We start from the raw sequence: 24,504 nt of genomic DNA on the forward strand, positions 1-24,504 counted from the left end.
GTGGCAAATGTCATGGCAGCAACTCAATTCATTTAGGCATGTAAACATGGTCAAGGCAACCTGCTGAAGTGCCAACCAAGTACTAGAATGGAGAAGATTGATTTAAGTAACCATTTTTCATAGTTGTTGGCGTCCAAAACTCAAGATCTGTCTTTGAAGAGAATGGTTCAAATATGACAACATTTTCACAGCAGCAGTACTGTGGGGAAAAAAGAGGTTTTATTAGAAGCAGACCCAGCGAAGACTGAAACTTGACGCCACGTAGCAGCTACTTCAGGCCTTTCTTGGGGAAAGCTTTCAGCAAGAATTCCCTGATAACATCGCCGAGCACTGGGGCATTCCCAAGGCAGAGGCTTGTCTGAGTCAAAAGGGAAGGGTCAAATTTACTGACAAACATGGCAGAACCAACCTGATCAATACAGTCCTCAACTTGAGGCTGTGGATAAGCGTCAGGTTCAGTTACTGAATTTACATTACCACAATCGATGTCATGCTCTATAACATGAGTTCGACTAGGTGTATCGCCAAACAAAGATGGATAACTGCAAATGAGCGCAGACTTTCAGCAGATAGATGACTGAGTAATGATGCCAAATTATTCAGTGCTTCTGTGTGTCTACCACGCAACAAGCTTTTATCGGGTGCTCTAACGCCATCATCCTCTCCTGTAGAGAGTTGACTCACCTTTGCTGCCACTGCTGAGGGAGATTTCAAGTCACAAGCATAATACGGTTTGAGCAGATTGACATAACAGAGATGACTTTTTACGACTTGGCGTGGACAGAAGATCATTTTGGTCAGCACAGTAAAAGGACCAGAAAAACGTGCTTGGAATGGCGAGTTTATCAAAGGCAACAAAGCAAGAACCTGATCTCCAGGACAAAACACAAGACGCTCTGCTTTTTGATCATAAAGACATTTAATTTTTTCTTTAGAAGATGACAGCTGTTTTTTTTGCCATCTTTCCCGCTGAGTACAAATGGTGCGGAAACCCATTCACATACTCAACAAGATTACTCGGGGGTTCCCACGGAACGACAGCATTGTGTTAAGCTTTGATTTATTTAGCTTAATTGATTCAATCATTTGATTTAATAAATTACTACTTTTTAGTCACTTAAAGGAACGCTCTGTGTCTTTTGTGCATGTATACTGTGACAAACAGGGGTTGAGAGAGCCAGTGCATAAATTCATTCCTTCAATACTGTTGGGATATTGGGATATCTTATAGATATTATAGTCAATTACAGTGATTGTGCAATAGTTTTAAAGGCATATATTGATGGTCTTTTCCCCTGTTGTTATTATAATAATAATAATAATTATTATTATTATTATTATAAAATGATTGCCATTAACTGTTGTCCCCCAACATAATGGAGACATGCAGTGAGTCTGCAAGCTGTCTTTTTCCCCCTTCATTAATGCTGGCCGAATTTGACTTTCAAGATAAAAAAATAATTTTGGCTTGATATGAGTCTTTTTATCTTATAATGCACATCTTAAAAATTGTTTAATTAAGAAAAACAAATATATTTGTTACCACCCGCTGCCTGCCCATGTTTAGTTCAATATCAGTGGCCAGACTGTGAATTTATGTATTTTTTTCCACTTGTTACACAGCCTTTTTTCAGGTACCCAACCTGTTACAGGACACTGTGTGGAGGAATAAGACATGTGTGTATGTGTGGCAATACATAAAATAATGACACAGTATTAACATTTGTAAAACTCTTATACTCATTGTGCTTCATAAGTCTTAACTCATTTGTTCTGCTCATGAGGTTAAGCTAAATGTACACTAAAATACTTTTGCTTAACAAGGTTACCTTATATTTCCTTACATGGATATGGTATAACCTGCCAAGATAAGTCTTGAAATGAGTTTGAAGCATTGCTTGTGTGTTATTTTAGGACATTCTTGAGACAAGTTCATGGACAACTACTATTAGTAACAGTGACAGCAACAAAATTTAAAACTACCTGTATTCACTTTCAAAATGCAGTGTGTGCAGAATGGCAATAACAGCATACACAACAAAAGAGATAAATATTAGGTTTTATATAGGCACTGATGCATCAAATAGTTGAAGGCAGATATTACATAATATGCACTTGCCAAGATGTTTTCTATGCACTGCATTGCAAAAGCAAAAACATATATGAGATTAATAAAGAGATGTGAGATATAATGCCAGCTCTGATTACTCACGTCAGTGAATCAAGAGAGTTTAGAATTAGAACAATCATCTGTAAATATTTTCCCTTTAATAATCATCTTAATAGCTGATCGAAACCAGCTGTAAAAGAAAGCATAAACAAACGGATTTAACAATGAATTTGTGTATCCAAGCCACTTAAAGGACTGAAGTACATGAAATGGTATTGTATAATTGCTCAGAGGATGAAAGCTGATGCACAGAAAGTAAGGCGTCCAACTTGTGAGAAAAACCCCCACCACAATAGCCAGAGTTTTAGTCGCCTTTCTCTCTACTTTACTGACAGTTTCACCAGATTTTGCCATGCTCAGGATGCTGCGTGCCTGTTTGTGTGCCACTGTCAAAATCTTTAGATAGATTGCAACCATCACGACAGCTGGGATGCCAAACCCAACAGCAACTCCAACAACTATTGTACTCTGTGTTTTAACTTGAATTGAACCACACGTGCTGCTTTTCTGTCCTTTGTCTGGGGCCTTTAATGTGAAAATAAGTCCATTTAGAATGGCAATAGTCCAGGACACCATGATCATGATCCAAATGACACGGACAGTTATTTTAGTTCTGTATCTCAAAGGCTGACACACTGCGTAATATCTGTCAACAGAAATGAAGCACAGGTTCCAAATGGAAGCATCACACAGTAACACATCTAAACTGCCTCGTATTTTGCAAAGTAAACCATTCAGATGCTGATATGAGTTGACAAAGAGCACGATACTGAAAGGCAAAATAAAAAGTCCAACTAGCAGGTCAGCCACAGCCAGAGAGAGCATCAGGAGGTTTGTAGGAGTGTGGAGCTGTTTGAAGTAAGCAATAGAGGTTATTACAAGAAGATTTCCACACATTATGAGAACTGACAAAGAGCCACCAAAAATACATAATAGATATGAAATAGTCACTGTAGTTATGTCAGGCACATTTAGTGATTCATTAAAAAGAGGCTGCTCTGCAACAACAACATCTGAATAATCCATGCTTAAATATCATTGATATTTCATAACCTGCCTAATATCAAGAAAAATACACATACAGTATAATGGACATAAGCATGCAGCAATTTAAAGACTGTATGTTTCATGCCATGCTCTTAATCCTGGTTTGAGCATCTGCCATGAAAGATGCCGCTTCTCTCTCTGCTGGTGAGCAGAATGTCAGGTTTATAAATGATGTTTAAGCACATTTGCATATTCACGTCAAGAAGGGTGTCTTTAAAGTAGGTCAATATGATGAATATTTAGTATTTAGTTATAGTTGTAATCATAGACTTTAGGCCATAAACCCCATCACTCTGTGTTAAGTAAAAGGATTCTGGCCCAAAATAAAAACTGTACAGAACACGTGATTTACCGCCACCCCCCACCCCCAAATGTGCTGTCTTTCATTATAAACAGTTCATTTTGTACTGGCAAGGTTATTATAGTTAACGAAAACTAAGTAAACAACGAAAAATAAAATAAAAAAAACATTTTCATTAACTGAAATAAAAATAAAAAAGGCACCACAGCATGCACCGCACCACCCTTTTTCTTGCCATGATGTTAGTTTTAATGTTGTTTTATTCCGCAGGATGTCTGGATTATTCCAGATTGGGGTACATTTACGTGGGATATGTGAGGACCCAGTGTCAAGAGGCTTTCTATACATTGTGTTGCAAAAACAGACAGTTACTGCATAGCACAGATGGAATTTGTATAAATACATGAGATGAATACAGTGATATGAGACATAATGTATTCATCCTTAGTGCCAGACCTGATAACTCAAATCAGTCAGTCAACCATATAATGATCAATCAAGAGAGTTTAGAATAAGAAAAATCTTTTCCCTGTAATCATCTTAAAAGCTGATCGAAACCAGCTGTAAAAGAAAGCATGAGGCTCATCAAATAATTAAATGTACATTATGTCATTTCTGCTGCTAGGCGTCTCTCTCTCCCCCTCTCTCTCTCTCTCTGCCAATCAAAACAATAATAAAAGACTGAGTTTGATGACTTTGGCAAGCAGTATGATATGGGATGATGAGCTTTAGCTTACTTCCTGATTAAGTGACTGATCCTCTGTGTCATTTTCTGTAAGTGACTTTTCACACTAGCTTTTTTGAAGCTCTGTAAATCTGGTCACTTTTTCCCCTTTTTAAGTAATGTAACATGTTTCTTGCAAGATCCGAGACTTTTTAACGCCAAACTCTATGAAAATCATAGCAGGAGCTCCACAAAGAGTATGACATCATTATAAGGTAACTGAACTGAATGACACAATCAGTAACCTTCAATAGGAACACGTATTTCTTTGGCTTTAGAGACATTTTAGCTAAATGTCTCTAAAGTTCTATACTGTAACTACAGTAGTCAAACTAAATATGACATTAGTCTGGTCATTCTTAGACATTTTAACGCAGAAAGGTTGTTATAATGTTATTATTTCTTTAAGAAATATATCATTTGATCGTGAAATACATTTGTTAATAATGTTTGTTATGTGTTATGGTAAAGGTTATAAGGATCTTACAGGGAGAGGCATGTGACCATTTTATTTCTGGGAGTCAATATGCTGTGTCCTTTCAGTGCAACATACCCTGGAAGCAATTTTTTTTCATTAAACCAAATATTTTTACATGTCTCTTTTAATTTGAATGCCTTGCCACTGCATTTTATTTAATCAAAATAAATCAATAAAATCTTAAATGTGTGGGGTTTTTTTGCTCATTGAGAACGTTAGTGAATCCGGTTGACAGGTTGCTTTGATTAGACACCTCTTATTCATAATTAAAATCATGATTATTTCCTAACTGTATTAGAAATTAAATAGTCAGCACTGAAAATTTGTTATACACATAGCTTGTGTGTTATTATGACCTGAAACCAGCTGTAAAATAAGGCATACATAAATGGATTGAACAATGAATTTGACCGTCCAAGCCACTTAAATGACTGAATTACATGAAGTGGTATTGTATAATTGCTCAAAGGATGAAAGCTGCCTTACTCTCCACTTTACTGACAGCTGCAGTAGATTTTGCCATGCTCAGGATGCTGCGTGCCTGTTTCTGTGCTACCATCAAAATCTTAAGGTCGATTGCAAACATCAAAATAGCTGGAATGCCAAATACAACAAAGACTCCAACAACTACGGAACTCTGTGTTTTCGGTTGAAACAAAACACATCTGTTGTTTTTTTGTCCTATGTCCGGGGCCTTTAATGTGAAAATAATTCCATTTATAGTGGCAATAGTCCAGGACACCAGAATCATGATCCCAACGACACGGACATTTACAGGTAAATGGACTGTATGGAAATGATAGTACTCTTCCATTCAAATACAACAATGGACAAGAGCATGCTAACAAAAGGCTGAGCACCAGAAGGGCTGTGTAACTGATATCAGTCCTCCCTGGAATTCTCTTCGGGCAAAGGCCAAAAATAAATCTATTCCCTGTGATATGGGAGGACATGTAACAGGCAGGACCCTGGCCTGCATTATCAACCTCATCCTCAGAGAAAGGCACATGTTACGATGCAATGGCGATCTTTCCGGGTTGTACCCTGCATTTTGCCCTGTGTCAGCTGGGATGGGCTCCAGCTCCTCTGCGACCATCATGTGTAAGATAAAGCGGTTATCCTAGACCCTCTGCAGGGTACAATTACAATTACAATACAAACAGTGAGATACAATTAATGCAAAAAGAAGTGCAACATAAAATGAAGGGCCATACGATGGCACCTTTAATATTTAATGTTCACACCACATCTAGTAGAAGGACCCAGACAGAAAATCAAGAAAGACTGCCTTTTATTATCTAAAGCCCAGCTACACATTAATCACAAGACTCAGCAAAACAAGAAAAAACAAATGTCTACATTATTTCAGTGATTCAAGTTCTCAAAAATGAATAAACTCAACTTTTTTTCAGATAATATAGATAATAAATAATAATATATATGTTCTGAATATCGCCCGATGTAGCTGAGATTGGCACAGCACCCCCCGCGACCCTCTGGTTGAGGATAAAGCGGTAGATGATGACTGACTGATGTTCTGAATATTGCCAAACAGTGGTTCACAAGTTGCTTTGATGAGAAATCAGCATATGCCAAATCAGGTTGTGATAACTTAAGAGTGAAGACACATACATATTTGTGGTTATGCATAAAATAGTGAACTGCAGACACAGTATTAACATTTATGAAATCTTCTAGTGCATTTGAAACTGCTTCATGAGGGCAATATGCACTAATGTACTTTTACTTTAGATAAAGAACACTTCAGTAATTTCAAGCATTACTTGTATGTTTCTCTATGACCTTCTTGAGTGTGTGTATAATGGGAATAATGGCATAAACAGTAAAATAGATAAATATTAAGTTTATAGACTCATTGACCCATCAGACTGTTGAAGACAGAGGCATCACTTTACGATGTTAATTTTCTATACACTGCTTTGCAAAAACAGGCATAGCACAGACAAACTTATAGATGAATATAATAGATGAATATAGAAATGTGACCAGATTAGTTACAAGTCAATCAATCAAATAATGAATCAAAAGAGTTTAGAATTGGAAAAATCATCTGTGAATATTTTCCCTGTCATGATCATCCTAAAAGCTGATCGAAACCAGCTGTAAAAAAAAGCATAAACAAACGGATTTAACATTGAGTTAGACCATCCAAGCCACTTAAATGACTGAAGTACATTAACTGGTATTGTATAATTGCTCAAAGGATGAAAGCTGATGGACAGAAAGTAAGGAGTCCAACTCGTGAGAAAAACCCCAACCACAATAGCCAGAGTTTTAGTCGCCTTTCTCTCCATTTTACTGACAGTTGCACCAGATGTTGCATTGTTCCGGATGCTGCGTGCCTGTTTCTGTGCTACTGTCAAAATCTTGAGGTAGATTGAAGATATAATAACAGCTGGGATGCCAAAACCAAAAACAACTGCCACAACTATTGTCTTCTGTGTTTGAACTTGAATTGAAGCACATTTGTTGTTTTTGTGTCCTTTTTCTGGAGCCTTTACTGAGAGAATAATTCCATTTAGAGTGCCAATGGTCCAGCACACCATGATCATGATCCAAACGACATGGACATTTATTTTAGTTCTGTATCTCAGAGGCTGACACACTGCGTAATATCTGTCAACAGAAATGCAGCACAAATTCCAAATGGAAGAAATGCACAGTAACACATCTAAACTGCCTCGCACTTTACAAAGTAAATCTTCAAGATGCCAATATGAGCTCACAAAAAGCACAACACTGAACGGCACAACTAAAAGTCCAACTAGCATGTCAGCCACAGCCAGAGAGAGCATCAGGAAGTTTGTAGGAGTGTGGAGCTGTCTGAAGTAAACAATAGACATTATTACAAGTAGGTTTCCAAACGTTATGAGAACTGACAAAGAGCCACCAAAAATACAAAAAAGATATGAAATAGTCACTGCAGTTATGTCAGGCACATTTGCTGATTGATTAAAAAGAAACTGCTGAGAAACATCTGAAGACTCCATGCTTAAATAATCATTTATCAGTATAAAAACTGCCTAACATTAAGACAAAAACAGAAATAAGTGACATCATCATACAACAGTGTTAAGTTTCTGCATTTGTCCTGCCTTGCTCTTAATCCTGGTTTGCACATCTGTTGTGAAACAGAAGGTCAGAATTATAAATAATGTTCAAGCTAATTAGCATATTGAAGTCAAGAAAGGTGTGTTTAAAGTAGGTCATTATGCTGAATATTAAGTGTTTAGTAATAGTCATAGACTTAAGGTCAGAAAACCCACCAATCTGTGTTAAATCAAGGGATTTGGGCTCAAAAGGGCCTGAACTACTGTCTTTCAATAGCTCCTTTTACTATGATATACTGGCCGCTTTGTTAGGTATAGTCGTTTTTGTCAGGCTTCCTTTTTCTTACGAACGATAGGTGATGAGTTGATGGTGTAAACAACCCCTCTGACACAGGACTTGTACCGAACAAAGGGATTTTATTTGGTTACAAGTCAGGCATCAGACCAAGCTCTGCAGCAGCTCCGTAGAATGTGTTCCTGCCGAATCGCCGAACAATTCTGGCCCCTGTGAGCTGGACCACACTTTTTAAAGGTTATCTCTAACATCCTCTTCCTAAACACATGATCGTAAATATTAGAGAAACAAGAACAGGTTTGACATCGGGACCACTTAGTTCCAATATAAGAAGTATCTGTGTTTCTTCAACAAGCCTTATCCAGCACTGGCCGAGGACTGGCCCATAAATGTGTCGTAAAACTGTCCTAGGTAATGCTCGTGACCCCAATGAGGAGTTTCCTGCTTACTTTTCAATGCAATGGAATGCACATGTTAATAATCCAGCTGAGTCTGATACTACACATACATCTACTGTTCAATGTAAACAGTAGAGAAAATTAGACTAAATTCTGACTTATTTGAACAATGTAAAGGCGGAAGCAGGATGGATTCCAGGAGCAAATTTGCAACAGTAATTTAAATAACCACTTACAACCAGGGAAGATCATCTCTGACCACACAACATGTTGGCCATTGGAAATGATGAGCTACAACAACATAGGACCACATTCCTTCCACTGGAACTTGCCAGACTCTGCCAGGTTCCAGGTTCTCCAATGGGGACATTCCAAATTCTGCCGTCCTTATAAAATATAAAACCATTGGATATTGTTAGTGTTTCAACACTTTCTGACTGTTTGACTTTATTCTCAAATCAGCCTAAGGGTTTATGTCTGGCTTTGTGGCAATATCTAATTTTACCTCTGATTATTATCCACAGAATCAAAAACGAGTGTCGTTGTATACTCAAGTTGCCATGACATTGTTGTCACCTCTTTATGACATTTTGTAGCATAACACACATGGAGACCAAACCCTGGTCCTAACAAGGAAGAACCTCATTTATGAGGAACTAGCAAAGTGTAGGTTTAAGATTTCAATGTGGTTAGGTTAAAGTCAGGATTAGGCATTAACTGGTAAGCTGCTTTACACTACAATTTTACCATTCACTCACACTTTCATAGAGCGCATCTATGCGCAGCCCATTTTCTATCAATCATCTTTCATACCCATTCACCCGCTGCCTGCCCAGCCATCAGGAGTATTGTGGGGAGACAAGGACAGGGAGGGCCAGATGTATATCCTGGCCAGACAACTTTTGTCTTGTCTCCAGATGTTTACAGAGCTCCAATTATGTCACTTTAGGATCAATTTAAAGTGTTGAAGGACAGAGTTGAACAGCTACATTTAACATTGGAGCACCTACAGCAGGCAGCTAAAGTTATTGGGGGCACACCGCACAGTTTGGAGACAGAGCACAGTAATAACAGCATGGAAGAAGGCCAACACTGCACTCAGATTCTCAAAGCTGGAAAATGCGATCACCCAGCCAAAGTCAAACAAGCAGAGCCAGCTGTTTTCACTGTGGGGAAACAGGGCACATCATGAGAGAGTGTTCAAAGGTCACCTTGCCCAACACGCCACAGAGATGTTCCCACATGTAGTAAGCCCAGAGATCTAGAGAGATCTACTGACAAAGAGGACCCACTGCCCACCCCACGGCTGGGCCACACAACAAAAAGAGGCCCCAGATTGTATTGAGATAAAAGTGAATGGCCTGCCTGTCAAAGCAATTGTTGATACTGGTGCATAAGCCACAGTAATATCTGAAGTAGTCTATAACATGCTCCCAGTAGAGATATGAAAACCTCTCAGCAAGATCTATTTGTGGAATGTGGGAGTAGGAAGCAAAATGTCTGTTTCAGGCAACATTAAGTTGTTCCTGGAAATCAGAAGTCAGCAACATCCATAACTCTTTTCTTCTGGGGCTAGATGCAAAGCAAGCTGCTGATGTGAGTGTTGTTGCTGGTTGCCAAGTGTATGTTGAAATTTACCCATGTCAATGGAGGCAAAGGCAGGACTATACTGTGGCATATGTAGCCACATACATATTTGTGGCTATGCATAAAATAGAGAACTGCAGACACAGTATTAACATTTATAAAGTATTCTAGTGCATTTGAAACCCCTTCATAAGGGCAATATGCAATAATATACTTTTACTTTAGATAAGAAAGGCTAGAAGGGATAATATACTGAATTAAAGTCAATCACCATTTTTGTAAATAGCCTATATTAATAATTAATATCAGGATTAATTCCTAAATGCATTAGAAACAAAATAGTTAAGGAACAGGTTTAAATAACTGTGACAAAATGAAGATTGTTCGTACATTCAGTAATTTCTTGCATTACTTGTGTGTTCCTCTAGGACTTTCTTGAGTGTGTGTAAAATGGGAATAATGGCAGACACAAATATTAAATTCATAGAATTACTGACCCATCAGATTGTTGAAGACAGATGCATCACTTTATCATTTTCTATACACCGCATTGCAAAAACAGACCGTTATTGCATAGCACAGACAAACTTTGTACATGAATATTATAGATGAATACAGAAATATGTAGGCATAATAAATAATAATAAATATAATAAAGTAAATTAATCAAATAACAAATCAAAAGAGTTTAGAATTAGAAAAATCATCTGTAAATATTTTCCCTGTAATGATCATCCTAAAAGCTGATCGAAACCAGCTGTAAAAGAAAGCATAAATAAATGGATTAAACATTGAATTTGACCATCCAAGCCACTTAAATGTTTGAAGCACATTAACTGGTATTGTATAATTGCTCAAAGGATAAAAGCTGATGCAAAAAATGTAAGGAGTCCAACTCATGAGAAAACTCCCCACCACAATAGCCAGAGTTTTAGTCGCCTTTCTCTCCATTTTACTGACATTTGCACCAGATTTATCCATGTTTAGGATGCTGCGTGCCTGTTTATGTGCTACCATCAAAATCTTTAGGTAGATTGAAGATATTGTTACAGCTGGGAGGCCAAATCCAAAAACAGCAGCCACAACTATTGTATTCTGTGTTTCAACTTCAATCGAAGCACATTTGTTGTTTTTGTGTCCTTTTTCTGGAGCCTTTAATGAGAGAATAATTCCATTTAGAGTGGCGGCACTCCAGGACACCATGATCATTATCCAAACAACACGGACATTTATTTTAGTTCTGTATCTCAGAGGCTGACACACTGCATAATATCTGTCAACAGAAATGCACCACACGTTCCAAATGGAAGAATTGCACAGTAACACATCTAAACTGCCTCGCACTTTACAAAGTAAATCTTCAAGACGCCAATATGAGCTCACAAAAAGCACAACACTGAAAGGCATAACTAAAAGTCCAACTAGCAGGTCAGCCACAGCCAGAGAGAGCATCAGGAAGTTTGTAGGAGTGTGGAGCTGTTTGAAGTAAACAATAGAGGTTATTACAAGTAGGTTTCCAAACGTTATGAGAACTGACAAAGAGCCAGCAAAAATACAAAAAAGATATGAAATAGTCACTGCAGTTATGTCAGGCACATTTGCTGATTGATTAAAAAGAAACTGCTCTGCAACATCTGAAGACTCCATGCTTAAATGATCATTTATCAGTATAAAAAGTGCCTAACATTAAGACAAAGACAGATCATGCATCATCATACAACAGTGTTAAGTCTCTGTTTCCTGCCTTGCTCTTCATCCTGGTTTGAACATATGTCATGAAACATGTCTCTAATCTCTCTGCTGGTGAGGAGAAGGTGAGAATTATAAATAATGTTCTGGCTAATTAGCATATTCAAGTCAAGAAAGGTGTGTGTAAAGTAGGTCATTATACTGAATATTTAGTGTTTAGTAATAGTCATAGACTTAAGTTTAGAAAACCCACCAATCTGTGTTAAATGAAGGGATTTGGGCTCTAAAGGGGCCTGAACTACTGTTTTTCATTTTAAACAGCTCCTTTTACTATGATATACTGGCCGCTTTATTAGGTATATCTGTTCAAGTGTTTGTCTGTCTAACCAGCCAACCTCACGGCAGCGACTCAATTCATTTAGGCATGTAAATATGGTAGAGACGACCTCCTGATGTTCCAACCTAGCATCAGAATTTCTTAGACGGTTGATATAGTGACTTATTGTGCATGTTTGTTGGTGCCATAGAAGCAGGTGTTTGACCAGAGAATGGTCAAAACAAGACAATATTTTCACTCAGCAGCAGTACTCTAGACAAAAAGATCTTGTTGATCCCAGATGTTAGAGGAAAATAGCGCAGACTTATTTGAACAATGTAAAGGCAGGAGCAGTATGGATTCCAGGAGCAAACTTACAACAGTATTTTAAATAACCACTTACAACCAAGGAAGACCATCTCTGACCACACAACATGTTGAGCATTGCAAATAATGAGCTACAAAAGCACAGGACCACATTCCTTCCACTGGAACTTGCCAGATTCTGCCAGGTTCCAGGTTCTCCAATGGGGACATTCCATCAACCTCTGTCATCCAGCTTTTGGTCACATGCTGGCCTTCAATTGCAGGGTTTGTTGTGGCCATCAATGTCCTGTGACACCCAAACCTTTGTATCCAAATTTTTCCATCTGTAGCTGCTAGTTTGCCGCACCACTTTCCAATCCTAGTCATTCACCGTCAACATATTCAACCATTGGATATTGTTAGTGTTTCGCTAGCTTTACTACAGTCCCTTACTTTCACTGAGTAAATGTATTCATCAAATAAATTAGTGGATGTGCCAGAACTTTCTCCATCTCAATGCAGAGAGGACAGAAGTGATTGTTTTTTGCCCCAAAATGAAAGGTCAAAGGTCAGTGCTCACCTTTACTTCATGTCAAATCAAGCCAGAAATCTTGGTGTAATTATTGACTCAGACATGAAGTTTAACAACCAACTATCACTAAGTCTGCCTATTACCACCTGAAGAACATTGCAAGGATCAAGGGTTTTCTGTCCAAACGAGACACAGAAAAACTTGTTCATGCTTTCATTTTTAGCTGACTAAATCATTGTACTGGTGTCTTGACTGGTCTTAACAAAAAAATCAATCAGGCAGCTGCAGCTAGTCCAGAATACTGCTGCCAGAGTCCTGACTAATACCAGGAAACTGGACCACATCACACCCGTCCTCAGATCACTACACTGGCTTCCTTCAAATCAAAGGATAGATTTCAAAATCTTACTCTTGGTCTCCAAAGCACTGAATGGTCTTGAACCAAAATACATCCTAGACTATTTAGTTCCCTATGAAGCATCCAGAGCCCTAAGATGATCAGGAACAGGTTGACTGTGTGTTTCCCAGATGCAGAACCAAACAGGGTGTAGCAGCATTCAATTATCCTGCTCCTCACCTGTGGAACAAAGTTCCTGAACACCTGATGTCTGCTTAGACTGTCAGCACATTTAAATCAGGCCTGAAAACATGACTGTTTGCTGAAATTCTCAAGTAATCATTTTAGTGCATTGTTAAGACAATTTTTATTGGCAAATCACACTTTTATCTCTTATAATTTTAATGTTGATTTTTATGTAATTTCACTGTCTTGATCTTATTATGATTAATGTAATTTTAGTGTCTCCAGTTATTCAAGTTAGACAACTTTTATCCAAAGCGACTTACAAGGGAATTGAGTACACAGGGTAACGGTCCTAACCACTTTAGAGGGTCTGGGACCCTCTGCAGGGTCACCATGTTGTGGGTGAGATAACATTTGTGCATAAAGAAGTGCAACATGAAATGAAGGGCCATATGATGGCACCTTTAATATTTAATGTTCACTCTGCATCTAAGGACCCAGAAAGAAAATTAGGAAGGACTGCCTTTTATTATCTAAAGCCAGCCACACTTTAATCACAATCTTTCAAAGTCAACATTATTTCAGTGATTCATCAAGTTCTCAAAAATGAATAAACTTAACTTTTATTTTTATAATATATCAAGATAATATGGATAATAAATAATAATATAGATGTTCTGATTATTGCCAAATAGCAGTTCACAAGTTTATTTGATGAGAAATCGGCATTTGCCAGGTAAGATTGTGATGACGTAAGAGTGAGGACACATACATATTTGTGGCTATGCATAACTTGGGGAACTGCAGACACAGTATTAACATTTATAAAATATTCTAGTGCATTTGAAACTGCTTCATGAGGGCAATATGCACTAATATACTTTTACTTTAGATAAGGAAGGCTAGAAGGGATAATATACTGAATAAAAGTCAATCCCCATTTTTGTAAATAGCCTATATTAATAATTAATATCATGATTACTTCCTAAATGCATTAGAAACATATAGTCAAGGAACAGGTTTAAATAACTATGACAAAATGAAGATTGTTCATACATTCAGTAATTTCTTCAGTAATTTCTTGCATTACTTGTGTGTTCCTCTAGGACTTTCTTGAGTGTGTGTAAAATGGGAATAATGGCAGACACAAATATTAAGTTTGTAGAATTACTGACCCATCAGATTGTTGAAGACAGATGCATCACTTTATCATTTTCTATACACTGCATTACAAAAACAGACGGTTATTGCATAGCACAGACAAACTTTGTACATGAATATCATAGATGAATACAGAAATATGTAGGCATAATAAATAATAATGAATATAATAGAGTAAGTCAATGAATCAAATAACGAATCAAAAGAGTTTAGAATTAGAAAAATCATCTGTAAATATTTTCCCTGTAATGATCATCCTAAAAGCTGATCGAAACCAGCTGTAAAAGAAAGCATAAATAAATGGATTAAACATTGAATTTGACCATCCAAGCCACTTAAATGTTTGAAGCACATTAATTGGTATTGTATAATTGCTCAAAGGATAAAAGCTGATGCAAAAAAAGTAAGGACTCCAACTCATGAGAAAACTTCCTACCACAATAGCCAGAGTTTTAGTCGCCTTTCTCTCCATTTTACTGACATTTGCACCAGATTTATCCATGTTTAGGATGCTGCGTGCCTGTTTATGTGCTACCATCAAAATCTTTAGGTAGATAGAAGACATTGTTACAGCTGGGAGGCCAAATGCAAAAACAGCAGCCACAACTATTGTATTCTGTGTTTGAACTTGAATTGAAGCACATTTGTTGTTTTTGTGTCCTTTTTCTGGAGCCTTTAATGAGAGAATAATTCCATTTAGAGTGCCAATAGTCCAGCACACCATGATCATGATCCAAACGACACGGACATTTATTTTAGTTCTGTATCTCAGAGGCTGACACACTGCGTAATATCTGTCAACAGAAATGCACCACACGTTCCAAATGGAAGAATTGCACATTAACACATCTAAACTGCCTCGCACTTTACAAAGTAAATCTTCAAGACGCCAATATGAGCTCACAAAAAGCACAACACTGAAAGGCATAACTAAAAGTCCAACGAGCAGGTCAGCCACAGCCAGAGAGAGCATCAGGAAGTTTGTAGGAGTGTGGAGCTGTTTGAAGTAAGCAATAGACATTATTACAAGTAGGTTTCCAAACGTTATGAGAACTGACAAAGAGCCAGCAAAAATACAAAAAAGATATGAAATAGTCACTGCAGTTATGTCAGGCACATTTGCTGATTGATTGAAAAGAAACTGCTCTGCAACATCTGAAGACTCCATGCTTAAATTATCATTTATCAGTATAAAAAGTGACTAACATACAACAGTGTTAAGTCTCTGTTTCCTGCTTTCCTCTTAATCCTAGTTTGAACATATGTCATGAAACATGTCTCCATTCTCCCTGCTGGTGAGGAGAAGGTGAGAATTATAAATAATGTTCAAGCTAATTAGCATATTCAAGTCAAGAAAGGTGTGTGTAAAGTAGGTCATTATACTGAATATTTAGTGTTTAGTAATAGTCATAGACTATTATGACTTAAAGTCAGAAAACCCACCAATCTGTGTTAAATCAAGGTATTTGGGCTCTAAAGGGGCCTGAACTACTGTCTTTCATTTTAAACAGCTCCTTTTACTATGATATACTGGCCGCTTTATTAGGTATATCTGTTCAAGTGTTTGTCTGTCTAACCAGCCAACCTCACGGCAGCAACTCAATTCATTTAGGCATGTTAATATGGTTGTGACGACCTCCTGATGTTCCAACCAAGCATCAGAATTTCTTAGACGGTTGATATAGTGACTTATTTTGCATGTTTGTTGGTGCCATAGAAGCAGGTGTTTGACCAGAGAATGGTCAAAACAAGACAACATTTTCACTCAGCAGCAGTACTCTGGGCAAAAAGATCCCAGATGTTAGAGAAAATTAGACTAAATTCTGACTTATTTGAACAATGTAAAGGCGGGAGCAGTATGGATTCCAGGAGCAAACTCACAACAGTAATTTAAATAACCACTTACAACCAGGGAAAACCATCTCTGACCACACAACATATTGAGCATTGGAAATGATGAGCTACAACAACATAGGACCACATTCCTTCCACTGGAACTTGCCAGACTCAGACCCAAGTTCCACGTTCTCCAATTGGGACATTCCATCAAATTCTGTCCTTATAAAATATAAAACCATTGGATATTGTTTGTGTTTCGCCACTTTCTGACTTTTTGACTTTTTTTTCAAATCAGCATAAGGGTTTATGCCTGGCTTTAATATCTAATTTTACCTCTGATTATTATCCACAGAATCAAAAGCTAGTGTTGTTGTATACTAAGGTTGCCATGATGTTGTTGTCACCTCTTTATAACATTTTGTAGCATAACACACATGGAGACCAAACCCTGGTTTTAATGAGGAAGAACCTAATTTATGAGGAACTGTAGTTTTAAGTGTAGGTTTAAGATTTCAATGTGGTTAGGTTAAAGTCAGGATTAGGCATTGACTGGTTAGGGTTAAGGTTTGGGATAAGGGTTAAGGGATAATAAACCTGCAGCAGGTAGCTAATGTTATTGGGGGCACACCGCACAGTTTGGAGACAGAGCACAGGAATAACAGGATGGAAGAAGGCAAACACTGCACTCAGATTCTCAAAGCTGGAAAATGTGATCACCCAGCCAAAGTCAAACGAGCAGAGCCAGCTGTTTTCATTGTGAGGAAGCAGGGCACATCATGATAGAGTGTTCAAGGTCACCTTGCCCAACAAGCAACCACAAGCCCAGAGATCTAGAGAGATCTTCTGACAAAGAGGACCCACTGCCCACCCCTAGGCTGGGCCACACAACAAAAAGAGGCCCCAGCTTGTATTGATATAAAATTGAATGAAGTTGTTCTTAGAAACCAGAAGCCAAAAAAAATCACCTTGGATATCTTTGTTGGCAAAATTCATGACTCTTTTCTTCCGGGCCTAGATGCAAAGCAAGCTGCTGATGTGAGTGTTGTTGCTGGTCGCCAGGTGTATGTTGACAATGGGACAATATCTACCCATCACTCAATGGAGGCAACAGGGAGGACTATGCTGTGGCATTCATTACCAGATATGGCCTTTATGAGTACACCAGGATACCATTTGGCCTCTGAAATGTACCTGGCACATTTCAGAGCTGGCCCTTAGGATTGTTTTCTTTTACTTGGATGATATTAATATCCTGGGCAGAAGGGTCGAAGAGAACTTGCAACGCTTGGCTGATGTCCTTGAACACCTCCAAATTTATAGGTAGAAGTTTAAACCCAACAGGTGCCAACTATTAAGAGACAAGGTTCTCTTCCTGGGACATGAGGTCAGTGGAGAAGGAATAAGTCCCAACCCAGCACTGATAGATGATGTGCAGGAATGGCACCCACAACTGCTCAGCAGTTACAAGTTTTTATTTTGTTAGACCGGCGTTTTGTTACTGCCTTTGCAGAGCTTGCTAGTCCACTTAACAACCTTCAAGTCAGCTGTGTTTGATTGGGGTAAGACCCAGCAGGAAGCTTTCCTGCTTGCTACCCAAAGAGAAATTGACTGCTGTCCCAATCCTGGCTTATCCAGCATCCAGAGGGCAGTATGTATTGGACACTGATGCCTCCAACCACAGCATTGGTGCAGTGCTATCGCAGACTCAGAGAAAGTCATGCCATAGCCATCAGAGATACTGTGTGACAAGATGGGTGCTGCAAGATATTGTCAGATACAAAAGGCAGTTCCGCCATCTTCTCCTTGGCAGAAAGTTCGAATGGACCACAGCAGCCTAACTTGGCTCTTTCATTTTAAACATCCAGAAGGCCAGCTTGTTCAGTGGCTTGAAGAACTTGATTTTGAAATAGTCTCACACAAAAAGCCAAGATACAAAGACTTTTTAAATGTTATTGACTCTTTTGATTTTTCCCAACACTTCAATGGTCCTATACAGCAGGGTGGACACACACTAGATCTGGTTTTATCATATGGATTGGACATTTTTAATATCCAGATATATGATGCTGTGTTCTCTGATCACATGCCTGTTTTATTTGATTTTAACTTGCCTTATCTTAATTGTAAACTGTCAGCTCCTGCTCGCATGTCTTGTATTATTAAGCCCTCCACCTCCACGTCATGTGGTGCAACATTGTCTGATTTGAACTCTATTACTACCTTGGACACAGAAAAGTTCACTTCTGTCCTTCCCTCTACCTGTGCCAGCGCTAGTGATACTGTTGCTCCATAAAAAAGTATGCGTCCCAGATCCAGGCCGTGGGTCAGTGACGTCACCCATGCAGCAGGAGAGCTGAGCGCAGGTGGAAAACAGAAAAGCTGGTTGTGTCTTATCAAATCTTAAAGGACAGTTGGAAAACTTATAAAAAGATTGAAGCTGAAAAAACTAAATATTTCTCTGATATAATATCCAATAATCTGAACAAACCTAAAGTCCTTTTTAAAACTATTGATTTGATTTTAAACCCCACCCAATCCACTAGCCAGGAAGCCTAAATTGAGGTCTGTGAGAATCTTCTCCATTACTTTATTAATAAGGTTTCCAACATGAGAGCCAATATTTCACCCCCCTCCTTTGACCCCTCCATAAATTACACTTCCACAGCTTCCCTGAGTCATTTTAAAGAAGCCTATCAAGAAAGTTGACTGACGCAAGTGTGACACTGACCAAATTCACTTCCCCTTTCTCACTCAATGTCCATTCTATTATGACTGAAGAGCATGATTACACTGATGGTATAGGATTTTAATGTAATTATGTTATAAGTTCACTGTAAGTTACCCCGGGCACTCTGCTTGAAGGGTCAAGGGTCATTATGCAACATTCAGTAAAAACACAAGGACCTTATGATGGGACCTTTATTATTTTGTTGAAGAAGGACCATCACCAAAAATCAGAAAAGACTGCCATAATTATCTAAAGCCCAATCACACATTCATTACAATCTTTCAAAGTCACAAACAAAAGTAATTATGTTTTTTTTGTTGATGTTTTTTTTTAGCTCACTGATCATTTTAGTGAATCCACATAGTGAATGACAAGTTGCTTTGATTCGACACAGTATATGTCAGATTCTATATGAAGACTAATACATAATGTGTGGCCATGTATAAAATAATAACTCGAAGACGCAGTAGTGATATATATAAAACTCTTTTGCATTGTGCTTCATAAGTCTTTTGAAACTGCTTCATGAGGGCAACCTGCATGTGCACTAATATACTTTAGAAGGGATAATATACTGTATAAAAGTCAGTTCAAAGTCTTACTCAACATTTCGTAAATATCCCTTATTCATAATTAATCTCATGAGTATTTCCATTAGTGTCTAATTTTATATATTTTTTTTTTTTTTAAAAAGAAATTAGACACTAGAGAGTACAGACACTGGTTTAAACAAACAAAAACGATCATGGGTAAATTAAATGATTCCTTTTAATGTTGCATTGCTTTTGTGTAATATAGGACATTCCTGAGTGTGTGCAAAAGGGCAAATACATATACAGTAAAAGAGATACATATGAACTTTACAGATACATTAACCCATCAGAATGTTGAAGACAGACGTCACATTACATATTATGAAAGTTTTACATACACCATATTGCAAAATGCTATTGCATAGTCAACATTTGTACATAAATATATAAAATGTCAGACATGTCGTATTCATCTATATTGCCAAACCTGATTACTCACATGGCAGTGAATCAAAAGAGTTTAGAATTAGAAATGTCATCTGTAAATATTTTCCCTGTAATGATCATCCTGAAAGCTGATCGAAACCAGCTGTAAAAAAAAGCATAAACAAATGGATTAAACATTGAATTTGACCATCCAAGCCACTTAAATGACTGAAGTACATGAAGTGGTATTGCATAATTGCTCAAAGGATGAAAGCTGATAGACAGAAAGTAAGGCGTCCAACTCATGAGAAAAACCCCCACCACAATAGCGAGAGTTTTTGTCGCCTTTCTCTCCATTTTACTGACATTTGCATTAGATTTATCCATGCTAACAATGATACGTGCCTGTTTCTGTGCCACCATCAAAATCTTAAGGTAGATTGAAAACATTGTTACAGCTGGGAAGCCAAACGTAAACAGAACAGATGCACATACTGTAATACTCTCTGATTTAGCTTGAAATGCAGCACACTTATTTTCTTGTCCTTTGTCCGGGGCCATTAAAGTGAAAATAATTCCATTTAGAGTGGAAATAGTCCAGGACACCAGAATCATGATCCAAACGACACGGACATTTATTTTAGTTCTGTATCTCAGAGGCTGACACACTGCGTAATATCTGTCAAGAGAAATGCAGCACAAGCTCCAAATGGAAGAAGTGACCAATATCACATCTAAACTGCCTCGTACCTTACAAAGTAAACCATGCAGATGCTGATATGAGCTGACAAAGAGCATGACACTGAAAGGCAAGATGAAAAGTCCAACTAGCAGGTCAGCCACAGCCAGAGAGAGCATCAAGTAGTTTGTAGGAGTGTGGAGCTGTTTGAAGTAAGCTATAGAGATTATTACAAGTAGGTTTCCAAACATTATGAGAACTGACAAAAAACTACCAAAAATACATAATAGATACGAAATAGTAACTGCAGTTACGTCAGGCACATTTGCTGATTCATTAAAAAGAGGCTGATCTCCAACAACAGCTGAAGAATCCATGCTTAAATTATCATTAATACCTAATAACTCAATAACCTACCAAATATTAAGACGGATACACATAAAGCCACATCGTCATGCAGTATTACCAACCAAGTTTTCTGTATGTTTCATGCCATTCTCTTAATCCTGGTTTGTGCATATGTTGTGAAAGGTGTCTCCAAATTTCTCTGCTGGTGAGCAGAATGTCAGGATTATAAATAATGTTCAAGCACATTAGCATATTCAAGTCAAGAAAGGTGTGTGTAAAGTCATCGTTCTAAATTATAGACCTAAGGTCATCCCCCACCCTGTGTTGCGTAAATCCCATTCAATTCCATTTCTTATTATTTTTAATATTCGGATTATTACATTTTAACTTAATATGTGGTTGTTATATGTTCTGTCCACTGGGCCATGCAGTCCACTCTATGCTGTTAATATAATTAGCCATGTTGTCCATGGTGATGGAGAACACTGACTCACAATTCACGATCTATTCCCGAGTGCATCTGGCAATATATCCATGAAATGTGCGGTGACTGTTGCGTATTCATATGATCTTCAACTCACGAAATTCGTTCCAACATATATGGAGAAGAAGGGTTATTTAAAGCATAACTAAACCCTTGAATCAACTTATTACGTTGGAAACCATTGTACATGGGTGTATTGTAATTGGGCCTGTCACAGGCTAGCTCCATGTGGAATAGAGATGCAGCACAGTAGTGTGCGTGTCCCACCCGACAATGGCTTCAGGAAGTCTAACGAAGAAAATACCCCTAGAGTCAGAGAGAGCGGGGTGGAAGATGACTCCACGGCAGACAGCACGGCAATCGACCCAGGAGTGAATCGGACAATGAGTTTGACGATCAGCACTTTACCTGAGAGGGCAATACCTGCTCCAGAAAAAACTCTCCAGTGTTGCACATGTGGCTGGGAAAAGGTTACATCTAATGAAGGCCCGAGGATACACCAAGGCAGGAAGTGTTTGAAGAGAGTGAAACAGGGATCTTGCAACAACAACTACTTCCTAAGACACTCATCGAGTCAGGCGAGTGAACCTCAGTGGGTGGACGAATGCCACAGTCCACAGAACATCAATCCCCTGCCACACCGGAGGAGGAGGAATAGCAGCCCAGGAATGGCACAGCAGCCCACCACGAGCCAAGCCCACAACAACATGCAACAAAGACTAAGATCCAGGACAGGAGGCCACCCATATACATCGGTGCAGAAAGCTGGGATTCCAGGCTTTCCAGGCTCTGTGAACACACATGTATGATATGCCACAAAATCCGAGCCGCAAAAAGGGACGGAAGAGACCTCCATGTCATTTTCCACGATCTAGCCTTTGGCTGTGTTGCACATAACCTCTTTGGACGTCATTCAGCTACTTCAGGGTTCCAGAGGTTATGACCACCCTACTTCCATGATGTGCAGCTATGTATAACAACAGCAGAGTACACTACAGCTTGGCAACACCTAGAAGTGGGCATCATGGCAGGTTGCACCATCTCCCCGCTAGCCTTCACCATGGAGGTCTTCATCTGTGCATCCTGGCGGGTGGTGGGAGGAGAGCAACTACAGCCAGGCCTGCGGCTCACTCCCATCAAGTCATACATGGACGATATGACCACCCTCACTCCAACTCTTCCATGCATGAGGTGGATGCTGACAAAGTTGCTGGAGAACATCAAGTGGGCCCGGATGAAGCTCAAACCGAGCAAGTCCAGGAGCTTGTCAGTTGTGAAAGGAAAGCTGTCACACCAATGCTTCTACATCGGTGAGGAGCCTTTTCTAACTGTGGCAGAGAAGCTAATCAAGATCCTTGAACGTTGGTACAATGACACCTTGAGGGATATAGACCAAGTGGGAGAGCTCAGGCAGGACACCACCAGCGGCCTTGTATAAACAAGACCATGCTCCCTGGCAGGCTGAAGCTATGCTGCCTTCAGTTTGGTGTCCTATCTTGACTGAGGCCCCTGACCGTCTATGAGGTGCCAATCTCAAAGACTGACAAACTTGAAAGACTGATCAGTTCATTAGTCAGGAAATGGCTAGGCCTTCCCAGGTGCCTCAGCAACATGGGGCTCTGTGGGAAAGGGATCCTGGACCTTCCTGTGTCCAGCCTCACAGAGGAGTATAAGACCACCAAAGTGAGACTGGAGATGATGCTGACAGACTCCCGCAACCTGTGTGTAACTAAAACTGCTCCCACCCTGGCGACTGGGAGGAAGTGGACTCTAGCTGCAAGAGCTGGCCAAATCAGCCCTCACACACTGGGTCATTTTTGGCCATGTGCAAAAAGGGATAGGAGGCCTTGGCCTCAGGGAGAGCAATCCATCCTGGTACAAGGCAACTCCAGTTCAGCGACGTGGTCTGGTGGTTGAGGAGATGCACTGGCAAGAACAGGCTACAAGGTGCACAAAGCCTGTCTCACAAGGAAGGCAAGGACAGTGGATAAACTGGGAATACATTCAGAAGCAAAAGATCTCTTGGAAGGAGTTATGCCATATGGAAGCATTTCAAACCAGCTTCATCATACGTGCCACTTATGACATCCTACCATCTCCTCAGAATCTCAGCCACTGGTATGGAGAAGATCCGACATGCCCCCTCTGATACACCCGGCGGCACAATCAGGTGTTGATGTGTCTGTCAGCTGTGCTGGAGAGTAGACGGTGGTCTATCAATGCCCTCCCTCCACTGTCCTCTCATCCTACCTCCTCAGGAAAGTTTGTCCACAAAGGGGAGAAGCCAACAGAGGCCCACATGCCAACAGTAGAGGCCAAGCAGCTGGGTGTAGCACGAGACTGGAGGCTCTTCGCCGACCTGGAGCAGAGACCCTACTTCACAATGGAAATTGCCTCCACCAACCTCAGACCTGACCTTGTGCTCTGCATCATAGAGCTCACAGTGCCCTGGGAGGATGCTGTGGGTGAGGCCAGTGAGCGCAAGTGAATGAGGTACACTGAGTTGGCAGCTGATGCAGAGTAACAGGTTGGACAGCCACAGTTTGCCCTGTTGATGTTGGCTATAGAGGATACTTGGGCTACTCAACCACAAGGCCCCTCAAGGTCATGGGAATCTCTGGGACCAAACGATCACGTCACATAGTTTCTTGCGGCCATTAATATCCTGTGACACCCAAGATTTGTATCCACCTGCTCCATCTGCACTTGCAGGAAGTTGTTCCCCCTCCCATTCCCAGTCATTCATTGTACAACCAAGAATAAAGGGGTGCTCAGCTCTCCTGAATAAGGCACAAGCTCCCCTGAAAGTCTACTTTGAGACACTGAGGGGGGAGCTCTGAAACATCGCCCATTTTTTTGTTACAGGTTA

General features: G+C 39.4%; 5 protein-coding genes across 5 annotated transcripts; all 5 read right to left on the reverse strand.

The window, feature by feature from the left end:
• Window positions 1-2,221: 2,221 nt before the first annotated feature.
• On the reverse strand, window positions 2,222-3,196 carry LOC131444013 (trace amine-associated receptor 4-like). Its single transcript, XM_058614124.1, has one exon. The coding sequence runs from the start codon at window positions 3,194-3,196 to the stop codon at window positions 2,222-2,224; it is 975 nt and encodes a 324-aa protein (XP_058470107.1).
• Window positions 3,197-6,762: 3,566 nt separating this feature from the next.
• On the reverse strand, window positions 6,763-7,731 carry LOC131444014 (trace amine-associated receptor 4-like). Its single transcript, XM_058614126.1, has one exon. It carries the CDS (start codon window positions 7,729-7,731, stop codon window positions 6,763-6,765), a length of 969 nt encoding a protein of 322 aa, XP_058470109.1.
• Window positions 7,732-10,749: 3,018 nt separating this feature from the next.
• On the reverse strand, window positions 10,750-11,718 carry LOC131444015 (trace amine-associated receptor 1-like). Its single transcript, XM_058614127.1, has one exon. The coding sequence runs from the start codon at window positions 11,716-11,718 to the stop codon at window positions 10,750-10,752; it is 969 nt and encodes a 322-aa protein (XP_058470110.1).
• A 3,079-nt stretch (window positions 11,719-14,797) lies between these two features.
• On the reverse strand, window positions 14,798-15,766 carry LOC131444016 (trace amine-associated receptor 1-like). Its single transcript, XM_058614128.1, has one exon. It carries the CDS (start codon window positions 15,764-15,766, stop codon window positions 14,798-14,800), a length of 969 nt encoding a protein of 322 aa, XP_058470111.1.
• Window positions 15,767-20,208: 4,442 nt separating this feature from the next.
• On the reverse strand, window positions 20,209-21,180 carry LOC131444017 (trace amine-associated receptor 1-like). Its single transcript, XM_058614129.1, has one exon. The coding sequence runs from the start codon at window positions 21,178-21,180 to the stop codon at window positions 20,209-20,211; it is 972 nt and encodes a 323-aa protein (XP_058470112.1).
• Between the last annotated feature and the right edge of the window lie 3,324 nt (window positions 21,181-24,504).

The sequence above is a fragment of the Solea solea genome, chromosome 17 (genome assembly GCF_958295425.1).
Source record: "Solea solea chromosome 17, fSolSol10.1, whole genome shotgun sequence".
Taxonomy (NCBI): Eukaryota; Metazoa; Chordata; class Actinopteri; order Pleuronectiformes; family Soleidae; genus Solea; species Solea solea.